The sequence below is a fragment of the Mustela erminea genome, chromosome 12, assembly GCF_009829155.1.
Source record: "Mustela erminea isolate mMusErm1 chromosome 12, mMusErm1.Pri, whole genome shotgun sequence".
Lineage (NCBI taxonomy): Eukaryota > Metazoa > Chordata > Mammalia > Carnivora > Mustelidae > Mustela > Mustela erminea.
The window spans coordinates 4,756,675-4,783,190 of NC_045625.1; the positions used below are offsets into that span (position 1 = coordinate 4,756,675).

The window sequence follows — 26,516 nt, forward strand, 5'->3', positions numbered from 1 at the left end:
AACAAAAGGAATTATAAGAGAAAACAAGCAGGCTGACAGGGCATGGTACTTGCTGAAGCCAGGTGATGGGAAGCTGGGGCTCACTGCCCCGATAGTTTTGTTTAACTTTTCTATTCTAAAATGTCTTCTTCGGAAGTTAGCAAAACCTCCCCTAAAGCTAAGAGCAAGACCAAAGACCAACAGAGGACGCGGCTCGGTGAGGAAGGGACAGCCAGCGAGCACCCACGGGGGTGCACCTGAGGCTGCCGCCCGCCCCACAGCCCACGCCCGCATGCTGACAGACACACACCCAATCAACTGCCCAGCGAGTGGCTCTGGCCCGGAAAGCCCCGAGACCCACCTGCCCAACCGTCATCGGCGTCGGCGTCCAGGTCATCCAGGCCCTTCAGGTTTTCGGCGTTGATGATGGTGGGCCGCGGGGCCCGGCCCACCAGCTGCCTCAGCGGGCGGATGGGGCGAGTCGTGCCCAGCCTGCTTTCCTTCCTGATGAGGGCGAGAAGAGTAAAGATCTGGCCTCATGTCAGGCATACAGATGGAAGCAAAACCTAATACTTTTCCCAAAAGTAAGTCCCACACTGCAAGGGCTCATAGTTGCATTTAACATTTGAATCGTCTCCTCTTAAAAGAAGCCTATAACAATAGTACACCAAAGAGGGGCTCTGCCTCAGTTTTACACACTCGGCACTAACGCCTAGGGCAGCAGCCACAAACACGTTCCAGAACTTCAACTCTGTCCCAAACGCACAAGCCCAGCCCGACCTTGTCCACCCCACATACCCTGCAGCTCGAGGCTGCTTTCCAGGCCCACTGCGGTCTGCAGAAGACAGAGCGCCTCAGTACATCAGCCCGTTACCTCGCGCAACGCCCCCTAACAGGGGCGCGCTCTCCACGCAGGACGTAACACAGAAGCCTTACCCATCTTGGTCATTCATCTGGAACTGTCTAAAAGGAACACGGGGCTCAAGACGGAGCTGGGGAAGGGGAAAAGATCCTCGTTCCGCTGTGCCCTGGTTCTCTGATGACTGCGGTGAACACATCTGAAACATAACATCAATGAACAGGATTTTCCGGTAATGGCTCACATGCCAAATTCCACTTGCATTCGTATTTGTTTTAGAAAATGGAAACTGGGAAGAAGAGACAGGGCGAGTCTTGGAGCTGCCCAGTTAATCCTACCCCCGTCTCCCCCATCTCTTTCCTGCCGTCAGGAAGTACACCAGGGGACTTGGGGAGTCATAGGCATGCCTGCCTCTCCTTTTTCTAAAGAACCAAGGCTCAAATAATGTCCACATCACCAGGGAAAGAACGCCGAAGACCCTTAAGATTTGAAAACGGGAGAGAAAAATGCAGAAGTAATGCAAACTTCCAAGGTAGGGCACATCAGGGCAAAGACACCGGGAGGAGAACCGAGGTGGACATTCAACCACTTAGAGGAGGTTCTGCTGGACACGAGCAATCCAACTTCGTGGGAAAAAAATGCATACTCTGAAACTTACAAAAGCAGGAAGCATGTCATGGTATGTAGGTGGGTGGTATACATTTCCCACGAACTGTGAAGCCCCTTTGCGGACAGGCTGAGCCGGGCGGAGACAGGGGTCCTTAGAATCGCTGGTGCATGCCGAGGAGGGGGCTCCGTCTCCCGCACTCGAGTTCCTGCTGCCCAGCTCAGTTGGGGAGGCGCTCAGAGACGTGGCAGAAATTATGTTTCGCCCACCGCCCTCCCTCCAGCTTGTCACATCTGGAAATTGAAAGGGGGCAAAAGGGGGGGGGGACAGAGGAAGGGGGAGGAGGGATTGTGTGAGGTTCTGAAGGTCAAGAGACCCCCTCATTCACCAAAAACAAAAAAACCCAAAAGTGAAGAGTCGAGTCAAGTGGTTGAATCTGTCAGGAAAGGTGGAGGGCAGGCACCTGGCCAGGGACTATGAACTCGCTGCGGGAAGTCTGGTTGTAAGAGAAATGCCAAACAAGGTCCACTCACAGAGAAGGCAAGTATAAACAAGACATGGTCTTCCGTTAATTAACAGAAAGCACACATACCCACAGATCTAACACACAAAGAAATCAGGACAGCCTTGATGAAAATAGCCTTGGGCTAATTTTCCCCACAAACACAGACCATCAGAATCAGCACTAGGCTCAGCACTGGGCTTTACGTTAAAACTGGGATAAGTCCTGGGACATGTGGCTGGCTCAGTCGGTATAGCGTGTGACTCTTGATCTTGGGGCCGGGAGTTCAAACCCCGTGTTAGGTAGGTGTAGAGATTACTTAGAAATAAAACCTTGAAAACTGGTCTCAGTCCTGACATGTTTCAACAGTTTGATCATGACAGCTCTGGTCAGAGATTCACAGTTCATAAGGTAAAACAAAGCCCTCTCCCTGCAGGTTGGGGTGTGGAAGGGTCTGTGGACTGACATGTTTCACCGTGACAGCTCTGGTCAGAGATTCCACAGTTCATAAGGTAAAGCAAAGCCCTCTCCCTGTGAGCTGGGGTGTGGAAGGGTCTGTGGCCCTACCCACCAGGCCTACACATCCACTTGTTCCTGCTCCGGCTCAGGGGTCTCTCCTGCAGGTCCCAGACCGCAACCTGCCAACCCATCTGTCTGTCCCAGATGAGGTTTCCCACTGTCAAGTTTAACAAGCTCTGGGGGAATCAGAGGCCAACAAGAAACCAAATGAGCCTGATCCTTCTCAGTCAAGCACAAGGTCCCCGAGTACTTGACCCCTAAGAGAAAGAGACACAGCATAGGAGCCACAAAACCAGGGTCGGCTCCCAGCAATTCAACCACCTTGAACGCAGTCTTGGGCGAGGGCTTTGGTCACCACTCTGGCCACATGTGCTTCAGATGGAACTGATCCCAGAAGTTTCTTCTAGGTCTAATTTTTTTTATAGTCCTACAAAGCAGCTTATTTTAATCCCAGAAAGCTACAATGCTTGGCTTGAGGAATTTGGTGACATTCTTTGGAGCTGACAAAATAACCCAGCACAGGCCACTGAGAAGGTAGCATGCGCCATTAAAGTGTCTCCTCGTGAGGACGTCGTCTACAGGGCATCAGTTCTGACGCTGGATGCCTTGCGGATTAATGAAGACAAGAAGACAGAAGTCCCTCGTGTTTCAAGACCTAATCAAGCCCTGCCTTCCACCCTCCCACACCCAAAAAAGAACCATTTCACAATCTCTGGTCGGAAGTGATGAAAAATCTCATTCCCGAAGAAAATCTTAAATCTCTGACCACTCAAGACCTTTAAAAAAAAAAAAAAAAAAAAAAAAAAAAAAAATATATATATATATATATATATATATATATATATAACCTACAAGTACTGCTCTATAATCCTGCAACTCCCTGGCCAGACCCCAGATGAGGGGACTGTGGAGACAAGTCCTAGGCTGGGTACAAACAATCCCCAGCAGGGCACACTGAAACACAGACGCTAACCTGGCTGGAGACGGAGCAGGGCTGGCAATCAGACTTTTTAACAAACTCCGCGAAGGCTCTTGATAGGATTTGGCTCGGTTTAGGAACCCCTGGCTTAGAAAACAGGCTCCAGGGGCACCTGGGTGGCTCAGTCAGTTGAGCATCTGCCTTAAGCTCAGGTCAGATACTGGGGTTCTGGGATGGAGCCCCATGTCAGACTCCCTGCTCTGCTCCCTCTCCCTCTGCCTACTTCTCTACCTACTTGTGCTCTCTGTCAAATAAACAAAATCTTTTAAAAAAGAGGGACGCCCAGGTGGCTCAGTTGGTTGGGCAGCTGCCTTCGGCTCAGATCATGACCCTGGTGTCCTGGGATCAAGTCCCACATAGGGCTCCTTGCTCAGCGGGGAGCCTGCTTCTCCCTCTGCCTCTGCCTGCCTCTCTGTCTGCCCGTGCTTGCTCGCTCTCCCTCTCTCTCTCAATCTGACAAATAAATAAAATCTTAGGAAAAAAAAAATCTTTAAAAAAAGAAAAAGAAAACAGCCTTCTGAACATCCGGGACAAAGTGAACGGGCCCTTGGTCTGTCTTTGCCATGAGCACCTGAGCAGAGCAGCACGAATGTCTACTGATGGGCGGCGGGGGGGCGTGTGGAGCAGACAGGCCTGGCTCAACCCGGAGGAGGAGAAAGGAGGAGTGACCTGCAGACCAGCCTAGGGAGTAAATCGCGTGGAGGCAGGGAACAGGTTACAGGGTCAGTAAGCATGCCTTCTGGGCAGAGAGCCTGGGGCCCGGAGCACTTCTAAGCCGCAGAATGGCAGAAGGAGGCAGGCAGTCCGCTGTTCCCACACGTGCCCAGACAGGGAGCGCAGTGCACTTACTCTGAGGGCGGAGGCTTGGTCCTGGCCCATACGACAGATCGAAGACGCCCCTTTCCTTGCCAGCCTTGTCCTGCCCTCCAGCTGCTTTCAGCGTCGGAAACTCCTCGGGAGAGAAGGATAACAGTCGGCTTGAGCCCCTTGAACCTGCCGAGGAAAGCAGAGGACTTGGTGAGGGGTACTGACAGGGGCAAGAACGCTGTTGGCCTTAGCAGCTCCGAAGGTCGGAAGCCACGCAGCCTGCGCAGGCGCCGTGTACTCCCCTAGGGACAAGGAGAGCCGGACGCAGACGGCCTGTAGGGGCTACTGCTAACCCGGCGCAAGGGAGAGGAGATCACAGCCGCTCCAGCCCAGACCCTTCCCCGCTCCTAGAAAAGGGCGGTCTTCGGGGAAATCAGCCAAAGGAGGTCAATGGCTCTCCTGTAGAGGTAAATCCACCAGAAGGTGCCTGTGCCCCCCTCCGGCGGCCTCCACCCCAGATCTACTCTCGTGAACAATAAACATTTCACTCCTGTGATTCTGGGGTCTGATCCTTCCTTGGCTCTCCCATCCACTCCCCAGTACTACAGGCTCCTCAGAAGAAACGCTTCTTTAACTTTCTGGGAGCCCTTCCCCGCACTGAGCACCGGGACCTGAAATCATCTTTCGGATGAATGCCTCATAACAAATGGTGCATTTCAGGGTCCAGAGGGATCTGATGCTTTTATCTGGACCAAATGCCCAGCACCCTGTAAACATAACACAACAGTCACGGCACGCCACGTCCGACTGTGATGTGCCTGGCTCCCTAGACGACCAAGTCCAGTTCCCCCCAAGTACTCTTCCAGCAGCACTGGCGGACCCACAGACCCATGCACTATGGCTGCCTGGGCCGGAAACATGGGATTGGCGTGGACGCGCGAGGCAACAACTCAATCACAACCCACTCAGTGAAAAGGGCCACATAAACCTGCTGGGGTGACAAGGCGACACATTCTTCACCGAAGATTAACCTGAGAGACAATCTCCAAGTGTCACGAAGGAGCTCTGCTGCTCTGTGAAGGGGGACCTCGACTCACAAAGTCACTCAGGCATGTTAAAAAACCACTGGCAAGGATGAAATATGAAAGTCTTACTTTAAAAAATACAGATCTGAATCTTAAAAACACCCCATACTTTTCCTGCCCCAGCAGTCCCAATGGTCGCACTCCACGCATGAATTAAACTTAACCTTCACAGATAAAAAAACAAAAAACAAAATCTCAACGAGAGCAGCAGCGTTCCGTAAGGTGTCCGTGCTCGAGGGGTCCGCCGCCAACCCCAGGGCTACGCGCTCCCTGCGTGCAAACCCGAGGTGGGGATACTGGGGACTTCTCCGAAGGTCCCAGGCGGGACCCCCGGTGGTGGTGCGGGAGCCCTTGAGCCTCCGCCCTCAGCCTGCACCCCGCAGGCCCCGGGGGGCCGGTGCTGGTGGAAAAGGCCTGACCAGCACCTTCTACACGGGAGGGTCTGCCGCCACCGAGAAGAGCGATGCAACATTCACAAATGATTTTGTCACGTTTTGGAATTATTTTCTGAACCACGTCTTATTTTTTATAGGAAACAGAGTCACAAGGTTCAAAAGCAGCCTGAGAAAGGCACAAACGGATGACCCCCCCAACACTCCCACCGCCCCTTCCAACACCCCCAGAAAACAGGCCGCTTCCAGTTCCACTCCCTCCCCTCCTGAGGCTCCCTTCCAGACTCTTCTCTACTGCACACACATGCTTCTGAAGTGTACTTTCCCTCATCTCCAATCTTTGCATGAAGAGTAGTAACGTACTGCACGTGCCACTCTGTACTACCCATCATTTCTGAATGTACCACTGCCAGATCCGTGTAAAAGGTTTTTCCTGGTGGAAAGCAGTATTTCATTAAAGCACCAAAACTTGGTGGACATTTCATGTGACTGTCTCCAGTCTTCTGCTCTTACAGTGCTGCAGGAAGCATCCTGTCCGTGTGTCATTTCGCACACAGGAAGCGTCCCTCGAGGCGGACCTCCACAGAGCGGCACGGCCAGGTCGAAGGGCGGGGGTATCAGTGCCTGGACGGCGGCCGCGCAGCCCTCCGCGGCTTGTGCCAACTTCACTAGGATTTTTTAACCTCTGTAGTTCCTTTTTCTTTAAGATTTTATTTATTTATTTGATAGAGAGATAGATAGAGGAGAGGGCACAGGCAGAGGAGCAGCAGGCAGAGGGAGAGGGAAGAGCAGGCTCCCCGCTGAGCAGGGAATCCAATGCCGGGGTCCTAGGGGGCTCCATCCCAGGACCCCGGGATCATGGCCTGAGCCAAAGGCACCCTGTAGTTCTTTTTATATACAAATTAACACATCTGATCTACTTTTAAAAAGTTCTAGCCTCCCAGGGCACCTCATCATGAAGCCTCTACCTTCGGCTCTGGTCATGATCCCAGGATCCCGGGATCGAGCCCCACATTGTGCTCCCTGCTTGAGGGGAGCCTGTTTCTCCCTCTCCTCCCTGCTGGTGCTCCTCTCTCACCATCTCTCTCTCTCTCAAATAAATAAGTCTCTTTTTTAAAATTTCAAGCCTTATATATAAAGACTACTGTGAAGACAATCTAGCGAGTGCACTTGATAAAGCCTCTTCAAAGACCTAATTGTAGGGGACTGAGATACTTGCTGCCGCCCTCCCCCTGCCGTCCCCCACTCATGAGCCCCCTCTACCTCATCCAGAAACTGGAATCCTTAAAATGCCTTCGCAGATGGGACCCACGCAGGCCGAGCTCTCGGGCCCCGAGCTCCTCTGGAGGAGCTGGGACTTGACAGCACGCAGCACGCTGCTGACTGATGTGTCACTCTGCACCGGAGACTGAGGACAGAGCCTCCAAGCACCGACGAGTCCCTCCCAGAAGGGGCATATGTGCGCCAGTAAGCAGGGAAGGGCGCGGGGCAGGTGGGCGTCAGCTGCGCTTCTACACGAGCTACAGAAGGCAGCTGGCCGAGCCCTGGCTGTCGGGCATGCTGGAGGCCCAAGGTGCCGCCAGGACTGGGGGCAGAAGATACACGGGGCAGCCCATCTCTCGTGGAAGGAAGAGCACTGATGGCCACCCACGCCCCCCAGCAGCCCCCTCCCTGCAGCGCGGAGGCATCGCGCAGCTGCATGGGTGCAGTGTGCTAGAAATATTCAAGCTAACAGGGACAAGTTAGGAGGGCTCATGCGGAAAAATCTGGATTTTTGGCTTCTCTCAAAAGTACCCACGAGCCAGGGCCTGCATTCTCTGAGGGCTCTGGTCACCGGTGGTGGGGAGGAGTCTGGAAGTCCCCTCTGCAGTCACCGGGAGCTGAGCTCCTCCTCCTCCTCTTCCCCGTCTCCCTCTGCGAGGCCGCTTCGGCTGCAGCTCTGCTGGCCCAAGTGCTTCCCGGGTCGGACAGGCCGTGAACAGTAGCAAGTCTGATGTCACCATCCAAAACGCAAGCTGCTCGATTCCCAGGGCCCAGGCCCACAGCTCACACCCCACCACACCACACCACCCCACCTCCCCACAGGCCAGGGCAAGAGGAAGCAGACACCTGTCGGCCGCGCAGCAGAGCAGCTCTCAGTTCTACCAGTGGCTCTGCCAGGTCAGAGCGCGGCAGGCCAGTGTCCAGCCTCCCCACGCACCTGAGGAAGGATGCCCTGACTCACAGCACTCCGGAAACCAGAGCTGACAAGCTTCGCAGACTTACACTCCCACCCCTGGGGCAGAGGGAAAGGCTGCACGGACCAGAAGCTCAGTCACAAAGATCCCACAAAGCCCAAGGCCAAGGGCTGCCAAGACCCAAGGGAACAGTCCAGAAAAGGTACCCGTCCCTCCCACACACCCAGGCCAACACCACCACCCACACTTACCACCTTCGTGTCCTGCTGGCTTTCCATTCAGCTGTGCCCATGACTTTGGTCCACCTGGCACTGAATTTGTGTTCTGAAAGGAGGAAGGAAATGAGAATGAAGCCAGTGCCATTGGCTTTCCACCCGGCTCCCACCTGTGCGGCCGCCCGACGGTCAGGAGCTGCCGGGCCCACAGCACAGGTGAGGAGCAGGACGGAGGGGAGGGCCAGCTCACATCCTGGTCCTGCCACAGAGCCAGGACTCAAGCCCATGTCCCCTTCAGACTGCACTCCAAAACATTCTGTCAGGTCACCTCTCATGCCCACACAGCGCTACTGTGCCTGGTTCCAGAGGTTAACAACCAGACCCCAATTCCAGCACGTGTCTCAAAACCCATGTACCATGGCCGGCAAGAGCCCGGAGCCTCATCTTTGTCCAGAGGGGCCGCTACGCCACCTTCAGTAATTACTGTCATCCTACGAGGCACAGCAACTCAAGGGAGGCCTTTCTCTGCGGATCTGGACTCGCGGGGCTCACACGCAGCCGTGCTGAAAGCTCCCGGCAGGTGAGGTGTTATGCGAGGCACACCTCACTGAGCAAACCCACCCACACCCTGGGAAGGTTCCAGTCCTCTCCTAGCTGAGGCTCAGAAACCAGTCACTAGTCCCAGTGAGGAGGGCAGGACCGGGACCTGTCCCCGCTCAGCCTGTGTCCCAAGCCCAGTTGAGTCCCCAGCCACGGAGCCCACCTGCCTTTCCCAGAGAGCATTCAACCTAGCAGCTTCCCTCACCCCCAACAGAAGGTAAAAATGCACAAAACAAAGCTGCCGCAGCAGAACATCTCAACACTTGCAGGGTCAGACCTCACATTCAGTACCGACCCCTTCCGCCCAGCACTGCCCCCAGCACCACCAGAGTCTCTCTCACTCTCCATGCAGAGCTGACTAGGTCTCACGATCCATTCAGGTATCAGGAGTGGCCGGGTGCCCTGGGATGGCCACAGGCCCCTGCGCACAGACCACAGAAGGCTTGTACCAGTGACGAAACAGGGCAGGGCTGCTGGGATGGGGCAGTCCGGCATCCCACAGCCTCCCACGTGGTGTCTGAGCCCGCACCATGGTGCCCCTGCCTTTGCCCACCAAAGGCACCGAGCGGGAAGAGAATGGCTCCAGATCTGAGAAGTGGCACTAATGTTGCCGTCTGAGCTCCTGGCATGCCTCTAACAAGTGCTGTCATGTCTCTCGGGGCGAGGCTTCAGCTGCTGGAAATACTGGGACTCCCTTCTCACCGCCATCCCGTGGGAAGAGTGGAGCCCGGGGCAGAGTGACCAGCACGCTGGTCGCCATGGTCAGCAGCTCTTCTCAGCAGATACCAGGCCCATGCCAGGCCCAGCCAAGACTCTGCAGTCCCGGGGGACAGGCACAGATCCACTTCTAGCAGCTCCCAAGGCGAGTCTGGCGGACAGCAAGGGTGGCGAACCAAGGCTGCCCTAGTCTCTTCGCTTCCAAGTCCAGGAGACAGAGCCGAGCGCAACTCTGGACTCTGGCTGGGCGCCAGGCACTCGTGGATTCAGGCCAGTGAACAGGGGACCTTCGCAGGAGTGTGGACTTCTCTCACCTTCTCCTTTAATATCGAAAGCGCAGCTCGGTGTCAAGTGGGGGAGGGTGCCTTTCTGGCGAGGCCATACGCTCCCCCCAGTGGTTGGGGATGGCATCTCAGACCTTCTGTTGCCCAGGGAGCAGTACTAAACGAAAATACAGCAGTGCAGGTCGTTTTCCAGACAGCTGCGCAATGTTAGGTCTACACGTCTTGTGGTCTAAAGGATCTGCAGGCGTCTCATCTGGGTTTCTAGCCAACAGCCAAGTGTATCGGCCTACTGACCCACGAGATCCACAGACTCCGATGGCCTGAGTACATGATGAACCCTTGCCTGATTAAATCCTGGTTTTCTGTTTAGGAAAACACTCTTTATTTATTTATTTTTAAGATTTTCTTTTTTAAGTAATCTCTTTGTGACTTCAAACCCCAAGGTCAAGAGTCACATGTGCCACCAACTAAGCCAGGCAGGCGCCCCCAGCAGAAGACTTTAAATGCATCAATAAGCGAAGGGCCACATATCAGTATCTCCCAAAGTATGTTCCTGGAGACACCTGTCTCTAAAGACGTTAAGTTAGACAGGTTTCCTAGGACAGATGGGTTCAGGGAGTGCCACTCACTGTCTTTGTAGAGTCACAGCACACACAAGCACACGAAAGACATTGATGAGAGGTCTGACAGTAAAGGAGCTTGCTTAATTTTGTTTCTCAACTGACCCCCAAACCTTCCTGTGACCTAACCGGTCCCCATGGAGCATGACCAGGGGCCCCTGATCTGGCCTGGAGCTCACCCCAGTGACCTCCCCTCAAGGTAAGACACCAGAAGGCAAGTTAGGTGTCTGTACTCTGTTTTGGATCTGGGGCCTCTCTCCAAAAGCGGCAGACTCAAGTCACCTCAGGGGACCTGTGACAATGTCCCGTGCACCTTTCCCACGGCCCCCCGACAGGCTCGCCTCCAGAAGGAGCAGGTCACGCAGCACCTACCTCCTGGCTGCTCGACTGTGTCGGCTTCTGTAAGCTGGAGACAGGCCTCTGCAAACCCGGCTGCGGCAGCGACTCCGGCGGCGGAGAGCCCGTCGCACTGGAACTGGACAAGGTGGGGGGTACGGCAGTCAGACAGATGTGGGTGCACACAGGCCCCTCCGAGCCTCACAGAGCCTGGGCAGCAGCACATCAGCTCTCCCCAGCAGACTCTCCCACTGCAGAGCCCACGAGAAGCTAGGCCCCCTCCAAGGCCTAGCCACACCCGTCTGCTGGGCAGGACGGTCCTCGGCCTCCAGGCAGAGCTGCCCCTGCAGCTTATGGTAGCTCACCATAAGCAAGGGTTGGAGGAGCCGCCAACAGGGAAACTGAGTCACACAGGGAAGGGGCTCCGAGACCCAGACTCCTGATCAAGCGCTCACGGCAGTGCAGGGGACTGATGCCTTTGAGAGATGGGATTTTGCTCATTGGCTTATAAAAGAAATATGTGCCCAGAGTAAAAATAAAAGTATAAGTATATCTAACACAGAATCTGTCACGATCTCATCCTCCAGAGTGCACACCGAGCAGATTCTGCTATATATATTAGCATAGTATTTTTTTAACATGAGTGGGTTGACACCACACATACAATCCGTAACTTGTTTTTACTTAACGTATCTAATGTGCTCTGGGAAGGCACACGGCTCGACTCCTGGTTTTAGAGATACAGTACAACTGGATAGGCCCCACCCCCAATTTTCCCCCCATTACTGGCAAAACTTCAATGAGAACTTCTTAATACAAATCTTTCACATACTTCTGTGTCATTCAGTAGTCTAAGTTCTTAGACATGGAACTGCTGGGTCAAAAGGAATTTTGAAGTTTACAAAGTATGGCCCAAGTGCCCTGCAAAGACGACTGTGTCAGCCGATACACACTCCACAAGCAACCAGGGGCTGTGAGGACGACGTCTGCGCACCCAGAGCCTTCTGGTCACTTGTTCTGCTTGATAGGACCCGAGGAGGGCCGCCATCCGCTCAGCCAGTCTCCCCCGATGCTGGAGGCTCACCAGTAGGCTGAGGCCAAATGCTACACATGTATACGCTGCGGGGGCCGACATGACCAAGGAGCCCCGTGGACAGCATCACCACAAGGAGCCCCGCGGACAGCATCACCACAAGGAGCCCCGCGGACAGCATCACCACAAGGAGCCCCGCGGACAGCATCACCACAAGGAGCCCCGTGGACAGCATCACCACAAGGAGCCCCGTGGACAGCATCACCACAAGGAGCCCCGCGGACAGCATCACCACAAGGAGCCCCGTGGACAGCATCACCACAAGGAGCCCCGTGGACAGCATCACCACGAGGTTAAGGCCACCAATCTCCTCTCACGCCACCTTCTACCTACAACAGAAGCTTCTGCAGGGCGTCGCTTTTGTGTTCTCCGAACCTAAGCACAGAGTCCCAGTGGTGATGGCCCTCAGCCCGTCCCCTTCCTGTGATCCCGAGGGAGGACATGGCCCAGGGGAGCAGAGGATCAGCGCCTGCGGTCCACTGCCTCGTCTCTACCTTCCCCCTAGCTGATGTGCTTCTGCAAGATCGGCCTCACTCAGGTCCCCTGGCCCTTTCTGTGCCAATGACGGCAGGAGCCACATAAGCAGGGAGTGGGGCCCTGTCCTCACTCTCTGGAACTGGGATGGAGGCATGTCAACTCTTGGGCTGAAATGTACCATATCCATGTCAGTACAGAGTCTGTGGCGTCAACTGTCTGAACAAGACGACAGCAGCGGCGGACCACCGCCAGCACTCTCCGTGCCGGCTGCCCGACCTGCATCAGCCCCTCCATGTCCTACAACCACCCGGGTGTCCCCGTATCTCCTAGGACACCGGAGCACACGAAGCAGATCACTATCCAGGCTCCAGGGCCTGGCTGATCCTCAAAGTTGGGCCTCACCACCAACCTGTATGACCCCTAAATAAACAACTGGAAAAAGGTAAAAACAGCTTTTCAGACCCCACTTTTACTGTTCCTTCATGCTCACCCGACTGAACTGTGTGCTTACTCTCTACATCTTGTCTGAAGTAAGTACAGGAAGTTTTACAGAAGCCGCCATGGCCAGGACGTCTGCAGGGCTCAGCTGGTTAAGCACCCGACTCTTGGTTTCAGCTCAGGTCATGATCTCAGGGTCGTGAGATTGAGCCCCGCCTCCAATTCCACACGAAGCCTGGAGCCTGCTTAAGAGTCTCTCTCTGCCTCTGCCTCTCCTCCTCCTCCTCCCACCCCTGCGCTCACACACTCGCTCCCTCTCTCCAAAAAAAAAAAAAAAAAAAAAAAAAGCCATCATAGCCATTTCCAGTGAGAGAAAAGGACACGGGTTGGCAGGCTGCACTCTAGGTCACTTTTACTCTCTGGATCCTGAGCACTGGCAGCCAGAGCACAAGAGATCGCGGGCAGGAAGACACAGGAGACCAGACTGTGCGGTTCTCACTCCCCGGCAGGCAAACCCTAGCAGCAGGTCCTGCGGGCCAGCCTTAGCAACGTCCTGTCCCTCTCTGGTCCCCTCCCGGTACAAATCCCAAATCCCCTCTCCTGCACACTGTTCTGGCTCGCTGGCGCCCAGCAGCAGAGACCCAGAGTGGAAAGTGGGAGAGAAGGGCCCAGGTCACGTGCCCGAGGCCAAGCCGGAACCCCCCACCCCGCACCCCCTCTCTTGCCCAACAGCAGCCCCTACAGTTGCTGTCGCTCTAATGATTTCGGTGCCACACCCGGGCCGCCGACGGCTCCCGTAAGCGCCGTGCTGGCAGTGGTGTGAGCCCACAGGGAGGCTGCATACCAACCCTGAATAAGGAGGATTCTGGATTGTTCTCCTTCCTAACTGGGTCTGTTTGGAGCAACTAACTGCAGCAGTCTTTACAGAGAGCTGCTATCCCCGAAGCTGGGAAGACAGCCTCCTCCTCACCCCAGAACTGGCGCAAAGGGACGACCACCGGAGTGGAGTACCCTCGGGCACCTGCCCTGTCCGTGGCGGCCCGCACTGGCTCAGGAACCGGCACCGAGGCACCGCATAAGCTCCTCTGGGTTGATAAGGCCCTTCCTAATAAGGCACGGGGGACACTGGTCACTGGGGACGAGGCAGCCCACAGAAGCCCTGCTGCTGCTGCTCCTGAAGCCAGGAAAACGAAGGCAAAGACCAAGAAACAACCAAGCAGCAGGAGTCAGGGTAAAAGAAGCTTCCTCTGCGATCTCCCCAGCTCTCTAGCTCAGCCACTGCCCTCTGCAGAAGCAAAGTGGGCCGCGGCGCTCCATGAAGCTCTGGTGACACCCCCCCCACCTGCCCCCCTGCTCTCACCTCTTTGGGTCTTGCTGATCCTGCTTGTTTGCCCATCCCGTCCCGTCCTTGGGAACTATCACGATGTTGGGGTCGTTTCCTCTGTTTTCAGACTTCAAGCTCGGCAGGTTTGCAGGTGGTGGCATGCGTCGGGCTGTGGCCACTTTCCCGAGACTCTGTAAGCCATGTCTAGGAATAACTGCGGGGACAGAGGGTGGAGACAGGCGAGTTTCAGAAGAAAGAGGCCGGGAGGCAACTGGTCTTTCACGCTCTAAGCGATGATGACAAAGACAGCCGAACAGACGCAAGGGGCAGCCTGCCTGCAAGCAAACGAAACGGTCAGGGAGCTGCTCAGCTGCTTCACAAGGCCGTGGCAGAGGCCTCAGAGCCACGGGAGAGGCTGACATCTGCGCCGAGGCTTCCATTTTACTAGAGCAGGAGCAGGCACAGGGAGTTTACACCATGGGCAGGGAGCCGGGCCCAGAAGCCTCCGCCCCACACGGTGACCACCTTGCGCAGCTGAGGCGCCTCGCAGCAGGACAGAAGGGTCAGCCTCTGCCTAGCCACAGGCCGGGCCTGAGCAGGGCCTGAGCAGGGCCCTCAACAGTCCCCAAATCCTCCCAGGGTGTGGACAGTGTCAACAGGACCTTCCCCCCACGCTCCAGAATATCAGAACCACGAAGCCTAAAACAGGGTAACTAATGCAAATGAAGTTCCAGTCTACCCACGGAGGGGAACCTGTCCTCAGCTTCCAGGAGGTAAGACACAGGAGGACACAATCCATGGAGGCAGAGTCAGGATTTCCTGTCCGCAGCGGCCCTCTCTGCCTCAGGAACTGGCACCAAAATCAGACACAAACAGGAGCAGGGGCCGGGGGGAGGGGAGAGTGGGGTTCTGCGTCCCCAGATCTGCCAGGTGACCACTCCATGCCCAGAAGGCAGTGTGACCAGGGGGACTCTGGGTCTTCACCATTCCTAACCGGGGTTTCTCACGTAAGGAAAAGCGTAGAGAACTGGCCTCGCCCCGGTTCTTACCTGAGGATCTGACCGCGTCTACTGATTTCCCTTTATACTTATCAAACAGGCTGAGAGTCGAATACTTGCTTTTCCCATCCTTGCCCTTGGTTATTTGCCCCAAACGATCGGACATTGCGATGAAATGTCATCTAGTAAGGAAATGTTTCTCGGCACCACTCCCGATCTGCCTTTGAAATGTTTTTTTTTTTAAAAAAAAAAAAAAAAAAAAAAAGGAAAGAAAGAAAAGAAAGGGAAAAAAAGAGCGTTAATCCACCAGAACACCCAAGGCAATGGAGACTGAATTCTTCAGGAATCACGGATCTCCTTGAAGACCTGAAGAAAGCCTTGGATTCTGTCTCTAGAGAATCGCCCTTACCACACACAGGCCATTCTGCTCATACTTAAAGAACATTTTGTTGGAAGTCCCTCCCCCACTCCCAACGTTAAGAAGTCCTATTCTGTCTGAATTGGCCAGAGTCTATCGCTCACCAGCGACACTGAAATGTAAACCTTTTCACACTGAGTCCTTGGGCCAAGTCAAGGACAGCTCTTCAAGACGGAAAAGAAATACTCATCACTGCAGCACACCCACGTTAACACCAGAACTCGGGCAGAGCATGGGACGTACACAACATGCTTATGAAGGCCATTCATTTCAAGGATGAGCAAAACCAAATGCAAGGGAAGCAATGCAAGTCAGGGTGGTCCGCAGGACCCGCCAGGTGTGTGCATTTCTCAAACCAAAGAACCTGCATCCAGAGAAAAAGCACGGGCTCAGGCAACAGAAGAAGCAGGGCTCCTGCGGCGCACGCAGGTGCGGACACAGACGCACCCCCAGGAGAGACTGCGCGGGGGAGGGGGAGCTGTTCGGGTTCCGTTGCCCCCTCCACTTGGAAAACTTTGACAAGACGACCAAGAAGGCAGCTCCTTCCCTCTGCACTTTCTCATTTCCTATGGGCTGCTCTCCTAGGGCTGCTCTAAATATTAGCATGTTACTCACTCATTCATTCAGGTACTGAGCGTGTGCCTGCCAAGGGTGAGTGAGCGCCCCGTGGTAGGCGACTCACCTGGGGACCAAGAGCTTCCATGTCTTCTATCCTAGACCCAAGAGGTTCTTGGCTATAGTTTCTAAAACTGGATCATGAAAAATAAACTTGTATGAGAGATCACTACTTCCCTCTGGAATTCATGTATGCGGAAGGAAGCTACAGCAGTCACTCAGACGTACTGCTAAGGCATGTCAGAGGTAAGAGCGAACAGCTCGCTGATGATGAAGGGCGCCTGGTGGCAGCAGCCGCAGGATGGTTTGCTGTCTTACCCTATTCTGAAACCAGACAGGCCAGAAGGAACACCTTCAGTGTGCTGGCAAAGCACTCCGCCAAACCAGGGAGGACGATAAAATTCTATATATTATGATGCAAGACTTTTATATAAAGCACAGGGAGCAAAGATCAGTTCCAAACTGGGGCCAAAAAAAAAAAAATGTAACAGGAGACAGTGGCATCACGTACCTCCAGGCTCATGGAACCTGGCGCCAGGCTGAAGACAAACCAAGCTGGTTCTTACACAAAACTGGGTACATCCAGCCTTTCATTCATTTGATAAATCTTGAAAATGAATGAAATCTGTAGGAGAGTCAGCCTCAATGAAGGCAGAAACCACAAACGCTCCAAAGTGCTCAGAGCTCCCAAGCTTACGTGTCGGAGCCTCCCCAAGTGTGTCTGCCTCTTGGGCCAGGAGTAAAGAATGACCAGGCACGGAAACTCGCCCAAAGTGTCCAAATCCTGATTCTGGTGCCCCGAGGTTCCATAACACATCCCTTTATCTTTAAATCTCCCTCGCCGGAGCTGGCTCCAGTGAGTTTCTGCTCCCAGCCCAACAGTCACAACTAACAACAGCATTTTTCCCCCCACGCTGGGCGGTAAGGCCCTCAGGGCAGGAACTGGATTTGATTTTCCTCAGAATAACTGGTATTTAACAGGATCTCAAATGTAAATCAACCTGAAATTCTCCATTAGGATTGGATGAGATCTTTCAGGCACTTCTGTCAAATCAAAAGATCATTCGGATAGGAACGTGAAACACACACAGACACACACCCTCCCCCCTCTTCCTCCCCTCTGTTAGCAGAAGCCCTTGAGATTGTCACCATGGTGATGGGGACATGGGGCCTCTGCCTCACAGAGCTTACAGTCTAGAACAGGGGCTGGCAAACACTGGTCAGCATCCGAGCTGTTTTGTAAAAGCCCTCAAATTAAGAATGATTTTTTAAGGGGCACCTGGGTGGCTCAGTGGGTTAAGCCGCTGCCTTCGGCTCAGGTCATGATCTCAGGGTCCTGGGATCGAGTCCCACATAGGGCTCTCTGCTCAGCGGGGAGCCTGCTTCCCTCTCTCTCTCTCTCTCTGCCAGCCTCTCTACCTACCTGTGATCTCTCTCTGTCAAATAAATAAATAAAATTTAAAAAAAAAAAAGAATGATTTTTTAAAATCACTTTTCAGGGGCGCCTGGGTGGCTCAGTGGGTTAAAGCCTCTGCTTTCGGCTCAGGTCATGACCCCAGGGTCCTGCTCAGCGGTGAGCCTGCTTCCCTCTCTCTGCCTGCCTCTCTGCCTACTTATGATCTCTGTCAAATAAATAAAATCTTTTTTTAAAAAATCACTTTCCACATTTGTTTTAAAAAACAAAGAATCCGTGACACCTTATGTGGCCCGCAATGCCACAAGTAGAAAAAGTTTGCCCGCCCTGGGTCTAAAAGTAAGTCTTGAGCAAGCACCTTCTGAGGCCTCCAGGTGGGCAGTAACTGGGTGGCCTGGGAGAGGCCCTACAGCTCAAGCAGGAGGGGGGCAGGGCCCCCAAAATGAGATTACCCTGTGGACTGTGTCTAGACACTTCCAGACTTTTCTACTTAGTACTCTTTTCACAAACTCTGTGGCAGGCAGAAGCTCACATGCGAATTCCCAGAACCTGTGACTTCCTTACCTTATACAGCAAAAGGGATTCTGGAGATGTGATTAACAGAAGGCTAGCGAGATAGGGAGATGATCCTGGATTATGTGTGCAAGCCCACAGCAATCACAAGGTCCCTAGAAGGGAGTGCAGGAGGGCCAGAGTCAGAAAGCGGTGGCACCTCAGGGCAGAGGCTGGACAGCTCTTTGAGGATGGGAGGGGCCCCAGCAAGGGCTGCAGCAGCCTGTCCGAGCTGGAGAAAAGGAGCTGGAGAAAAGCGAAGTAAGAATTCTACCCCCCCCACCCAACCGAGTCTCCAGAAGGAATCAGCCCCACCCACACCTTGACTGTACGTAGTCCAGAAAGACTCACTTCAGACTTCTGACCTCCAAAACTGTAGGAGGATGCATTTGCACTGTTGTTTTTTTAGGATTTTATTTGAGAGAGAGTGTGTGTGAGTGGGTGAGGCGGGTAGGAGAAGGAGAGGGAGAAGCAGGCTCCTCATTGAGCAGGGAGTCCGACCTGGGGCTGGATCCCAGAACCCTGAGAGCAGGGCCTGAGCCAAAGGCAGACACTTAACCCACTGAGCCACCCGGAGGCCCCTACAGCTGCATTGTTTTAAACCACTAGAGTTATGGTAATTGGTTACAACAACAGAAAAACACTCATTCATTTAAGAGGCTTTTATTAGACACCACTGTGTGCCCAGCACTGAGCTGGGCGTGGGATGCAGCAGAAGGCCCAGCTGTGCCCCGTATAGCCAGAAGAATGACGTGACCACCCATGGTCACAGAGCTAATTAATAAGAAACCGGTTCCAGAAAATGATGAAAAATGATACCTGGCAGCTACCTCTCTGCTGTCCCTGACCACAGCTCTGACCAGACCAGTGACCCTACAAACATTTCTGAATAAAATCCGAGGTGTCTCCTTCCCGGCCCCATACCTGGCAGAACTACAGCTTTAGCACTGTTAATTTAAATTCATCCAACTACAGAGTTCTTTACTAAACTAAAAACCAAACTGACTAAGGCCAGGGAAGGAAAAATTATTTACCAGCCATTCTGGACTTGTATTTCCACACGAAATCCTTATGTGCTTAACTTCTACACATCAAATGTCTTTTAATTCTGAGACTTAACCAGACCTGTTTCCACAAATAGGGCTAGAAAGTATTCTTAAAATCTGTTGCTCCAAACTTCTGCCAGTTCACGGATACAAACAGACCTTTCCTTGATTCTGCACCGCCCGGTCCTGTGGCCAGAGGTTACAGTGGACAAAGACAGCTCTCCTGGGCCTTCCAGATGACAACACCCTTCTGAGAACGAACCGGTCCCCACCCCCACCCCCAGAAAGCACTAGGAGACCAGAAGCCTGACCACACCCCCAGTCCTGGCACTCCTGGAAAAAAAAAATGAAGAAAAACCCAGGGCAAACAGGATCCATTCTCCTGGGAACTTAGAATTGCATCTAGGATTGTTAGTTGGTCTACAACTGTTGCTTGAAACCCTCCTGAGAAAACGAAGCATTCAGCAAATACTATCTGAGCACCTACTATGTGCGGGGGAAATGCTTCCCCCTCCCCTGGCAACCAGTGCACCTTGGGGAAGCCAGAGCACCGGCACACGCTGGACAAATGGCCTGCATTAAACCCATACATGCAATTTTTTGCAGCGCCTCCTCCTCCCACTTTTTAACCAAGTTTTGCACCTGTTGACACATGGTGGGCCTCCCTGGCTCTCAGTTTCCCCGTCTACAGAATTGAGGGGCCAAGACAAGATTTCCCAAGTCCCAGATGTGTTTGTTCTAAAGATCAAACACATCAGCGTTAACAGCCCCACTGCCAGAGAATGTACAAATGATTTACTGCCAAAGTAGTCATCTCTTATCACACATCCCGTACCGGGTCCTCTAGTCCTACCTAAAGCTGTGAGGCTAACAGGCAAGGCGATAGAGCCCCCATCGCTATGGAAACAGCATCTGTGGGGGAGGGGCCGCACAGTTTTTAAGGAAGACTGCACAGAGGGAGGTTCTTCCAGGCCATTTTCCTTTAGAACAGGAGTCCCCAAGTTATTGTCAGCCCAAGAAGGACATGTAGCAGAGCCCTGGAGGGCCCACAAAGCATAAACTATTTACTGCCTGATCCTTTACAAAATAAGGTTACAGACACTGGCCTTGAAGCATACAGTGTTTCTTTCATTAAGCCAGATTTCCCTGGGCACAGAATCAATCATCTGGGTATCCCTGCCCGCAGGCCTCTCCAGGACAGCGGGGCCGCTCTGCTCGCCCCGTGGTGGTCACAAACACCAGGCCAGGAGCACCACCTGTCCGTAGGAGTGTGAACAGCTCACAGGCATCTGCTGAGTTTCTACCCATCGAGAGACACACAGACAACACAGCCTGACTGGTCTCACCAGATGGCAGAAAAGTGCAGGCAAATATCTGGATGTGAATCTCGAAGCCGGACAAGACGAGAGAACGTGTTTCTCAGCGGGTCCGAGGCGTGTTCACACAAGCCTGACTCACACCCCAACCCGCGGACAAGAACTGGCTGAGGCACACCAGGTCCCTGCAGACCGGCGCGGACAGAGCCTGGCTCGTCGCCACGGCTCTCTCTCCCTTTGGTAGGTAACAGAATTCATTTTTCCCCCCAAAATGAAATCTAATTTGGATCCTCAGTATTCCATATATAACAGATAGGAGCCCAGGGTGCCGTGCCAGGAGGGGTCCTGCCTGCCCCCCCACCCGCTCCGTGGTAACCCCGCTCTTTCCCACGGCAGCCACTCTGAGGCACGCCAGGGAAGCATTTTGAGAAGGGATGCCCTGCACGAAAATATCACCATTAGGCAGAAGGGAAAAAAGGTCCAAAATCCACAGGAAGATAGCTTTGTGTTACAAGGAAAAGGACATTTTTTTTAAAAGAATTTATTTATTTGGGGCACCTGGGAGGCTCAGTGGGTTGGGGCCTCTGCCTTCGGCTCGGGTCGTGATCCCAGGGTCCTGAGATCGAGCCCTGCATCAGGCTCTCTGCTTCTCGGGGAGCCTGCTTCCTCCTCTCTCTCTGCCTGCCTCTCTGCCTGCTTGTGATCTCTGCCTGTCAAATGGATAAATAAAATCTAAAAAAAAAAAAAAAAAAAAAAAGATTTTATTTATTTGACAGAGAGAGACAGTAAGAGTGAGAACACACGCAGGGAGAGCAGGAGAAGCAGGCTTCCCGCTGAGCAGGGAGCCAAATGCAAGGCTTGATCCCAGGACCGACCCTGGGACGCAATGGCAGATGCCACAGGGCCACCCAGGCGCCCTGAAGAAAAGAACATTTAAAAGCAAATTCAGGTCTGCATATTCTGGCAAGTCATCTAAAGAAGTGCTCTGAGAGGCCCAGGATCCCCTGGCACAAGAACCACCCGTAAGATCTGCCCACAGAAGCAACCTAATATCAGCCCGCCTCTGCAGACAGAGCCCCACCTGTCACACGGGTCACCGAGTCGGCGTGCCAGCTGCCTGCCAGAGGGAAAGCCTCCCGCACTCGGACTCACCCCGGGACAGGATTAATCTCCCTCCGCCTAGGTATCCGCCTGCTCCAGCCGCCCACCTGGCCAGGTGAGCCCGCGGCCTCTCACTCACGCCCCAGGGAAGCACTGCAGCCACACATGGGCTCCTGCTGGGCACCCACGTGCCCTCATTCTGGAAGATACTACGGCTGCCAGCCTGCTTTACAGAAGACACTAAGATGCAGTCCAGACAGAGAAGTACATTGTCCAAGGTCACAAAACTACCAGACTTCAACCCTCAGGACCTGGAGACGTCACCAACACTGAAGAAGGACCTACTGTGTGCTCCAGCTCCGGCCCTGCTCTCCCCGCGCGCAGTCACAGGGTGAAGACCCGGGACCCGCTGGAACTGTGAGGCCAGCATGCGCGCCACCGCAGTGAGGCCCGAGCAGGAGCCCCCGACCTGAGGGTGGGGGAGAGGCGAAGGCAGCCTTCGCCTGTGTCTCCGCACAGAAGGAACGGAAAGATCCCAAAGACACAAAACATATCAAAAAACATGACCCAACAGGAACGGAAAACTGAAGGCAGACTGGACAGACACCTGAGAAAACCCCCAGAGGGGCCAGAAAGGACGTGCTCGTTGCTCAGCATCCGCGTTACAGCTCAGCCACACGTGAGAGTCGCCACAAAATCCAGGTCCGACCTTAGTAAGTAAGCCCACCCCTCGCCAACATGCCATCGTCTGGCAAGGGAGAACCTTAACTTAAGGGAGGCACCGCACCCCCTACTTCAAATCCTCAGACCCGCACTGGCCATTACGTGTGTGCCCAGGACGTGTCGTCAGCAGAGACCCCATCCCCAGAACACGAGTGTTTCCCGTGAAAGGACAGCGCATCTGGCTTTACCCCACGTCAACTACTCAACGGACCCAGCCGGCCACTGCAGCACAGGAGCCATCAGGCAACACAAACCAAAGGCCGAGCTGTGTTCCAACAAAACTTTATTTACAAAAACAGGAGGCAGGTGGATGCGGGGCTGCAGTTTTCTGACCCGTAAAGGAAAATAACGTGTTACAGGAAGGCAAGTTCAAGTGAAAGAGCTTCACGTACGCATCAGGACAGAGCAGGAGCTGGGGACGGAGTGGACGGTGGGCGGAGGGGAATCCTGGCTGGGTGTGGCAGGGGAACTCCCACACCTCCCCCACCAACAGCACAGGCCAAACATCCTGCACACCTCCCCCTTTCAGAGGCTCCTTACAGGGCAGCAGTCAGAAAAGCAGGGACCCATACTTCTGTGTCCTCTGGCTGTGAGCTCCCCTGCCCAGCCCAGCTGGGAGGAGCAGCCTGTCTGAAAAGCTGGGCTCTTTGTGGCACAATCCAGTCCTTTCGCCAGCAGACACGCAGCCTCTAGGTTTCTGCAGAGCCGTGAGGGGTGTCTGCTGACACAGAGCACAAACCTCTCTAAGAGCAAGCTGCTTGAAAATAAAGGTGAGGGAACAACTTTGGGATGAAAAGGGGCTTCTGGTTCCCATGTCTGTTAGCTACCACCAGAAAAGACACCCCCGCCCCCATGTTCAGGAAGCAACAGAAATTAAAAATAAGAAATAAGGCATGTGCTGCAGAGACCAAAGCACTTCCCCAGCCCAGTCTTCTGCACTCTTGGGTCTGTAAGTCCCACCCTTGACTCCCTGGACCACACACAGCTCTTCCGGACTGGCCCTTGCACCCCCCACCCCAACCAGGGCCCAACCAGATCAGAAGCCCCTGCCATCACACCCTTATCCGGATCTCACCGTGCCATGGACAAGACCAAACCTCCAGCCCAACACACTGGCCCCAAACGGCCCCCAGTCTCATCTTTCCAAAACTCGGGGTTTGCATCTCGCCTCCGCCCCACACTGGCTATGCCTTCCGGGCTGTTTCCTCATGGATTAAATAGGGATGAACATAGTGTTACCCACCTCCCAGGTCTGACATCAGAAATAAATGAGAGAAGGAACAAGACACGTGTGACCCGGTGCTTGTTTGCTCTTAGAAGGTTCTCGGCCAAGGGCAGCTGTCATCCTGAATCCACACACCTCATGTCTTGGCTGCCCAGCCCCTCCGTCAGCCTCACACACACTCCTCCCTCCGATGACTGTGCAAGTGGTGAAGCCTTCATCCTCCCCACCTCTGGTTCCCACCTGTGCTTCCACCCGCTCCTGTGACCAAGGAACCTGTCCCCACTCAGGTGCATCACAGCTGAAGGGCCCCGATGCAGAATGCAGGCCTCCAAAACCACCATGAGAAACCCGAGAATTATCTAGGATCTGGTGGTGGGCCCTGTAATAAATTCCCAAGAGGCAGAGACACACTTTCACACTGAGGAAATCCTCCTGAGATAAAGACGCCACCGAGTCTACATCTTAAAGGAGGCAAAACTGCCCCAGCTTCAAGGTCTCCCAGTTCAGGGCAGCGGCCTGAGGATCCGGTGCCATCACACACCGGTGTGACAACACTGCTCCAAGCAGGGGGGAGTCTTCGCCCCATTCATTTGTTTATCCATCATGTTCTTCAGGAACAAAAGGAATACATGCTCGATAGAAGCTTTAAAACATACAGCAATTACGACGGTGAACCAGCTCCGGGTACACTGGCGGGTTTCCCTGCACCAGCACACGCGTCAGCACACGGGGCCGCCTGCCTCCTGCGCCCCTGCTCACCCCTGTCCTTCTTTCCTAGTTCAAAAGAGCTCGGCAACGAGAGTCATCAATCACTGCTAACTAAATTCTTAACCAATTCGCTACTGGTTTAAGAAAATAATAAAAATGATTTTAAGGAAAGCTTCTAGAGGACTGCTGACAGGCCAAGCAGGGCACAAGAGTCCCGGCAGTCACTGTGTGTATACCCAAAGCCTTCCCGCAGGAATGACGTCACTGTAGAGGCTGGAAGCTGGGCTGGCAGAGGGAGGCCAGGCAGCAAGAAGGGTTGGTCTGAGCCCCGTGGAAAGCATCCCCCGCCACCCCCACCCCCGCCATAGCAGATCCACTGCTATAAACACACCAGAGGGAGGAGGGACAGACGCTGGGTCTAGCACCTGCCAAGAGTGGCCACTGCGGGCCGCACACACTCAAGGCTGCCCCAAAGATTACGGAGGGGCTCTCGCAGACAGTGGCTCTCTCTACACACACAGAAGGAACTACCTGAGGCCAGGGGCCACCTCAGCCACCTCCGCCTGCGCGTCTCCACACATGGGACAGAAAGTCTGCTTGAGCAGCTGCTGGAGGATGACAAATGCTGGTCACAAGGTGTGATACAAACACAGCCTGGCGGAGTACTCGCGGCATGGGGGGACTCCCCTGCCACCCTCCTCCTAGCGCCCAGCCTCCCTCTGCAGCCCCAGAGGCTTTGGGCTCCAAACCGTCTCAAGAGTCCTGGAGGGGAGGGGCGCCTGGGTGGCTCAGTGGGTTAAGCCGCTGCCTTCGGCTCAGGTCATGATCTCGGGGTCCTGGGATCGAGTCCCACATCGGGCTCTCTGCTCAGCAGGGAGCCTGCTTCTCTCTCTCTCTCTCTCTCTGCCTGCCTCTCCATCTACTTGTGATTTCTGTCTGTCAAATAAATAATAAAAAAAAAAAAGAGTCCTGGAGGGGAAGCAGAGTTCACGGCCCGTATGTGCAAGGAGGTGGCGACACACGAGCAGGCATCCCAACCTGCCCTGTCTTCTGGGCCTTGCACCGCTCTGCAGCCACAGAAACAGACGCAGCACTCAACGTTTGACACAAAAAGACAACCACTGCAGACTGCCCCCCTGCCCCCGCACGGCAGCAGCAGAGCCCCGCAAGCGACAAACACACGCGCCACTACTGAAACAGATGCAGGTAAACATGACCGGGTGTCTACCTGCACACACACCCTTCATTCAATTCCATTTGATTCAAGAAACGCTATCTGGAACGCAGGGAGGTTCTAGTTAGAAACTTTAAGAAAGACTACAGGCATTTATAGCTCACCCTTCTGAAAATCCCCTAAAATGAAAATAAACAACAAAGGGCACCCAAAGGTCAGGGTCAATTTTGGCTGACAAGGAAGAGACATGAGAAAACAGATCTTGCAGACCCAAAGATCCTACAAACAGGACTGCCAGGCTCTGGAGAGAGCTCGGGAGGCCCTGAGAGGTGGCGGGTACCTCCAAGGACGAGGAGGAGACTTAAAGGGGGGCAGGCTTCATGAAAGAGCCCCTCCCCCATGGGTAAATTAAGTAAGGTTAAGTCTGGACTTGAAAAGCCAGGATCCAAGGAGGTGTGGACGAGGAAAAGAACTTAAAACAATACCACCACCACCAAACAAAAGAATAAGCTTGGAGAAAACCTGAGTGGCAAACCCTGGGCACCTGGGTCCCCTCTGCCGTCAGCCTCACTGCAGGGTAGCGGACGAACTTATTGTAAACATGTTCAGTCCCTCTCTTCACGCCCCTGGCAAAGAGCAAGGAGTGGTCTCTTGAAACCCAACAGATACAAAAACCTGGGGCCCTCCCACCAACTCACCCTACAGGGAAGAGCCCCCACTGACCCAGCCACTCAGGCCTCAGTCAGCTGTGTGTGCCTGAGACCACAGACATCCAAAAGGCCCAGTGAAACAGCACAAACCAATACACAACAAACAAAAGTACCTGGAAGAAACAGACAATGCCAGGAACCAAAGATTAAAAAAAAAAAAAAAAAAAGGAAGTAATATAAAATGAGTATCCTCAGAAAACTAAGAAAAGATACTACACTCATGCAACAGAAACAGAGTTTTTTTTCGTAAGGGACAATCAGAAAAAGTCCTAAGACGTATTACACATATGATAAGCCCAAACCCACCACCTTACGTTAATCATCAGACAAATCTCAATGGAGAGACATGCTAGAAAACACGGGGCCAGTACTCCTCAAAACTGTCCAGGTCATCAGAAACAAGGAAAATCCAGTAAGTATCAGTCTGGAGGAAGCCAAGGAGTAAAGACAACTAAATGTGTGCTCTTGGAACAGAAAAAAGAACGTAAGGTAAAAAACTAACAAAA

General features: G+C 53.8%; 1 protein-coding gene across 9 annotated transcripts in view; it reads right to left on the minus strand.

Annotated features, from left to right (window-relative positions):
• Positions 1–26,516, minus strand: part of PRRC2B (proline rich coiled-coil 2B) — a 91,788-nt gene that overhangs the window by 46,278 nt on the left and 18,994 nt on the right. For 7 of the 9 annotated variants that reach the window (XM_032307906.1, XM_032307907.1, XM_032307905.1 and 4 more), the window contains exons 2-9: positions 15,060–15,225; positions 14,047–14,224; positions 10,715–10,817; positions 8,158–8,230; positions 4,295–4,438; positions 1,497–1,738; positions 916–1,037; positions 341–483 (exon numbers count right to left, since the gene is read on the minus strand). In XM_032307906.1, the coding sequence (XP_032163797.1) occupies positions 341–483; positions 916–1,037; positions 1,497–1,738; positions 4,295–4,438; positions 8,158–8,230; positions 10,715–10,817; positions 14,047–14,224; positions 15,060–15,174 (1,120 nt within the window). In that variant the 5' untranslated portion in view covers positions 15,175–15,225. Of the gene's footprint in view, positions 1–340; positions 484–915; positions 1,038–1,496; positions 1,739–4,294; positions 4,439–8,157; positions 8,231–10,714; positions 10,818–14,046; positions 14,225–15,059; positions 15,230–26,516 lie in introns of those variants that run through there. The other 2 variants (XM_032307903.1, XM_032307909.1) reach the window with 2 other exon arrangements.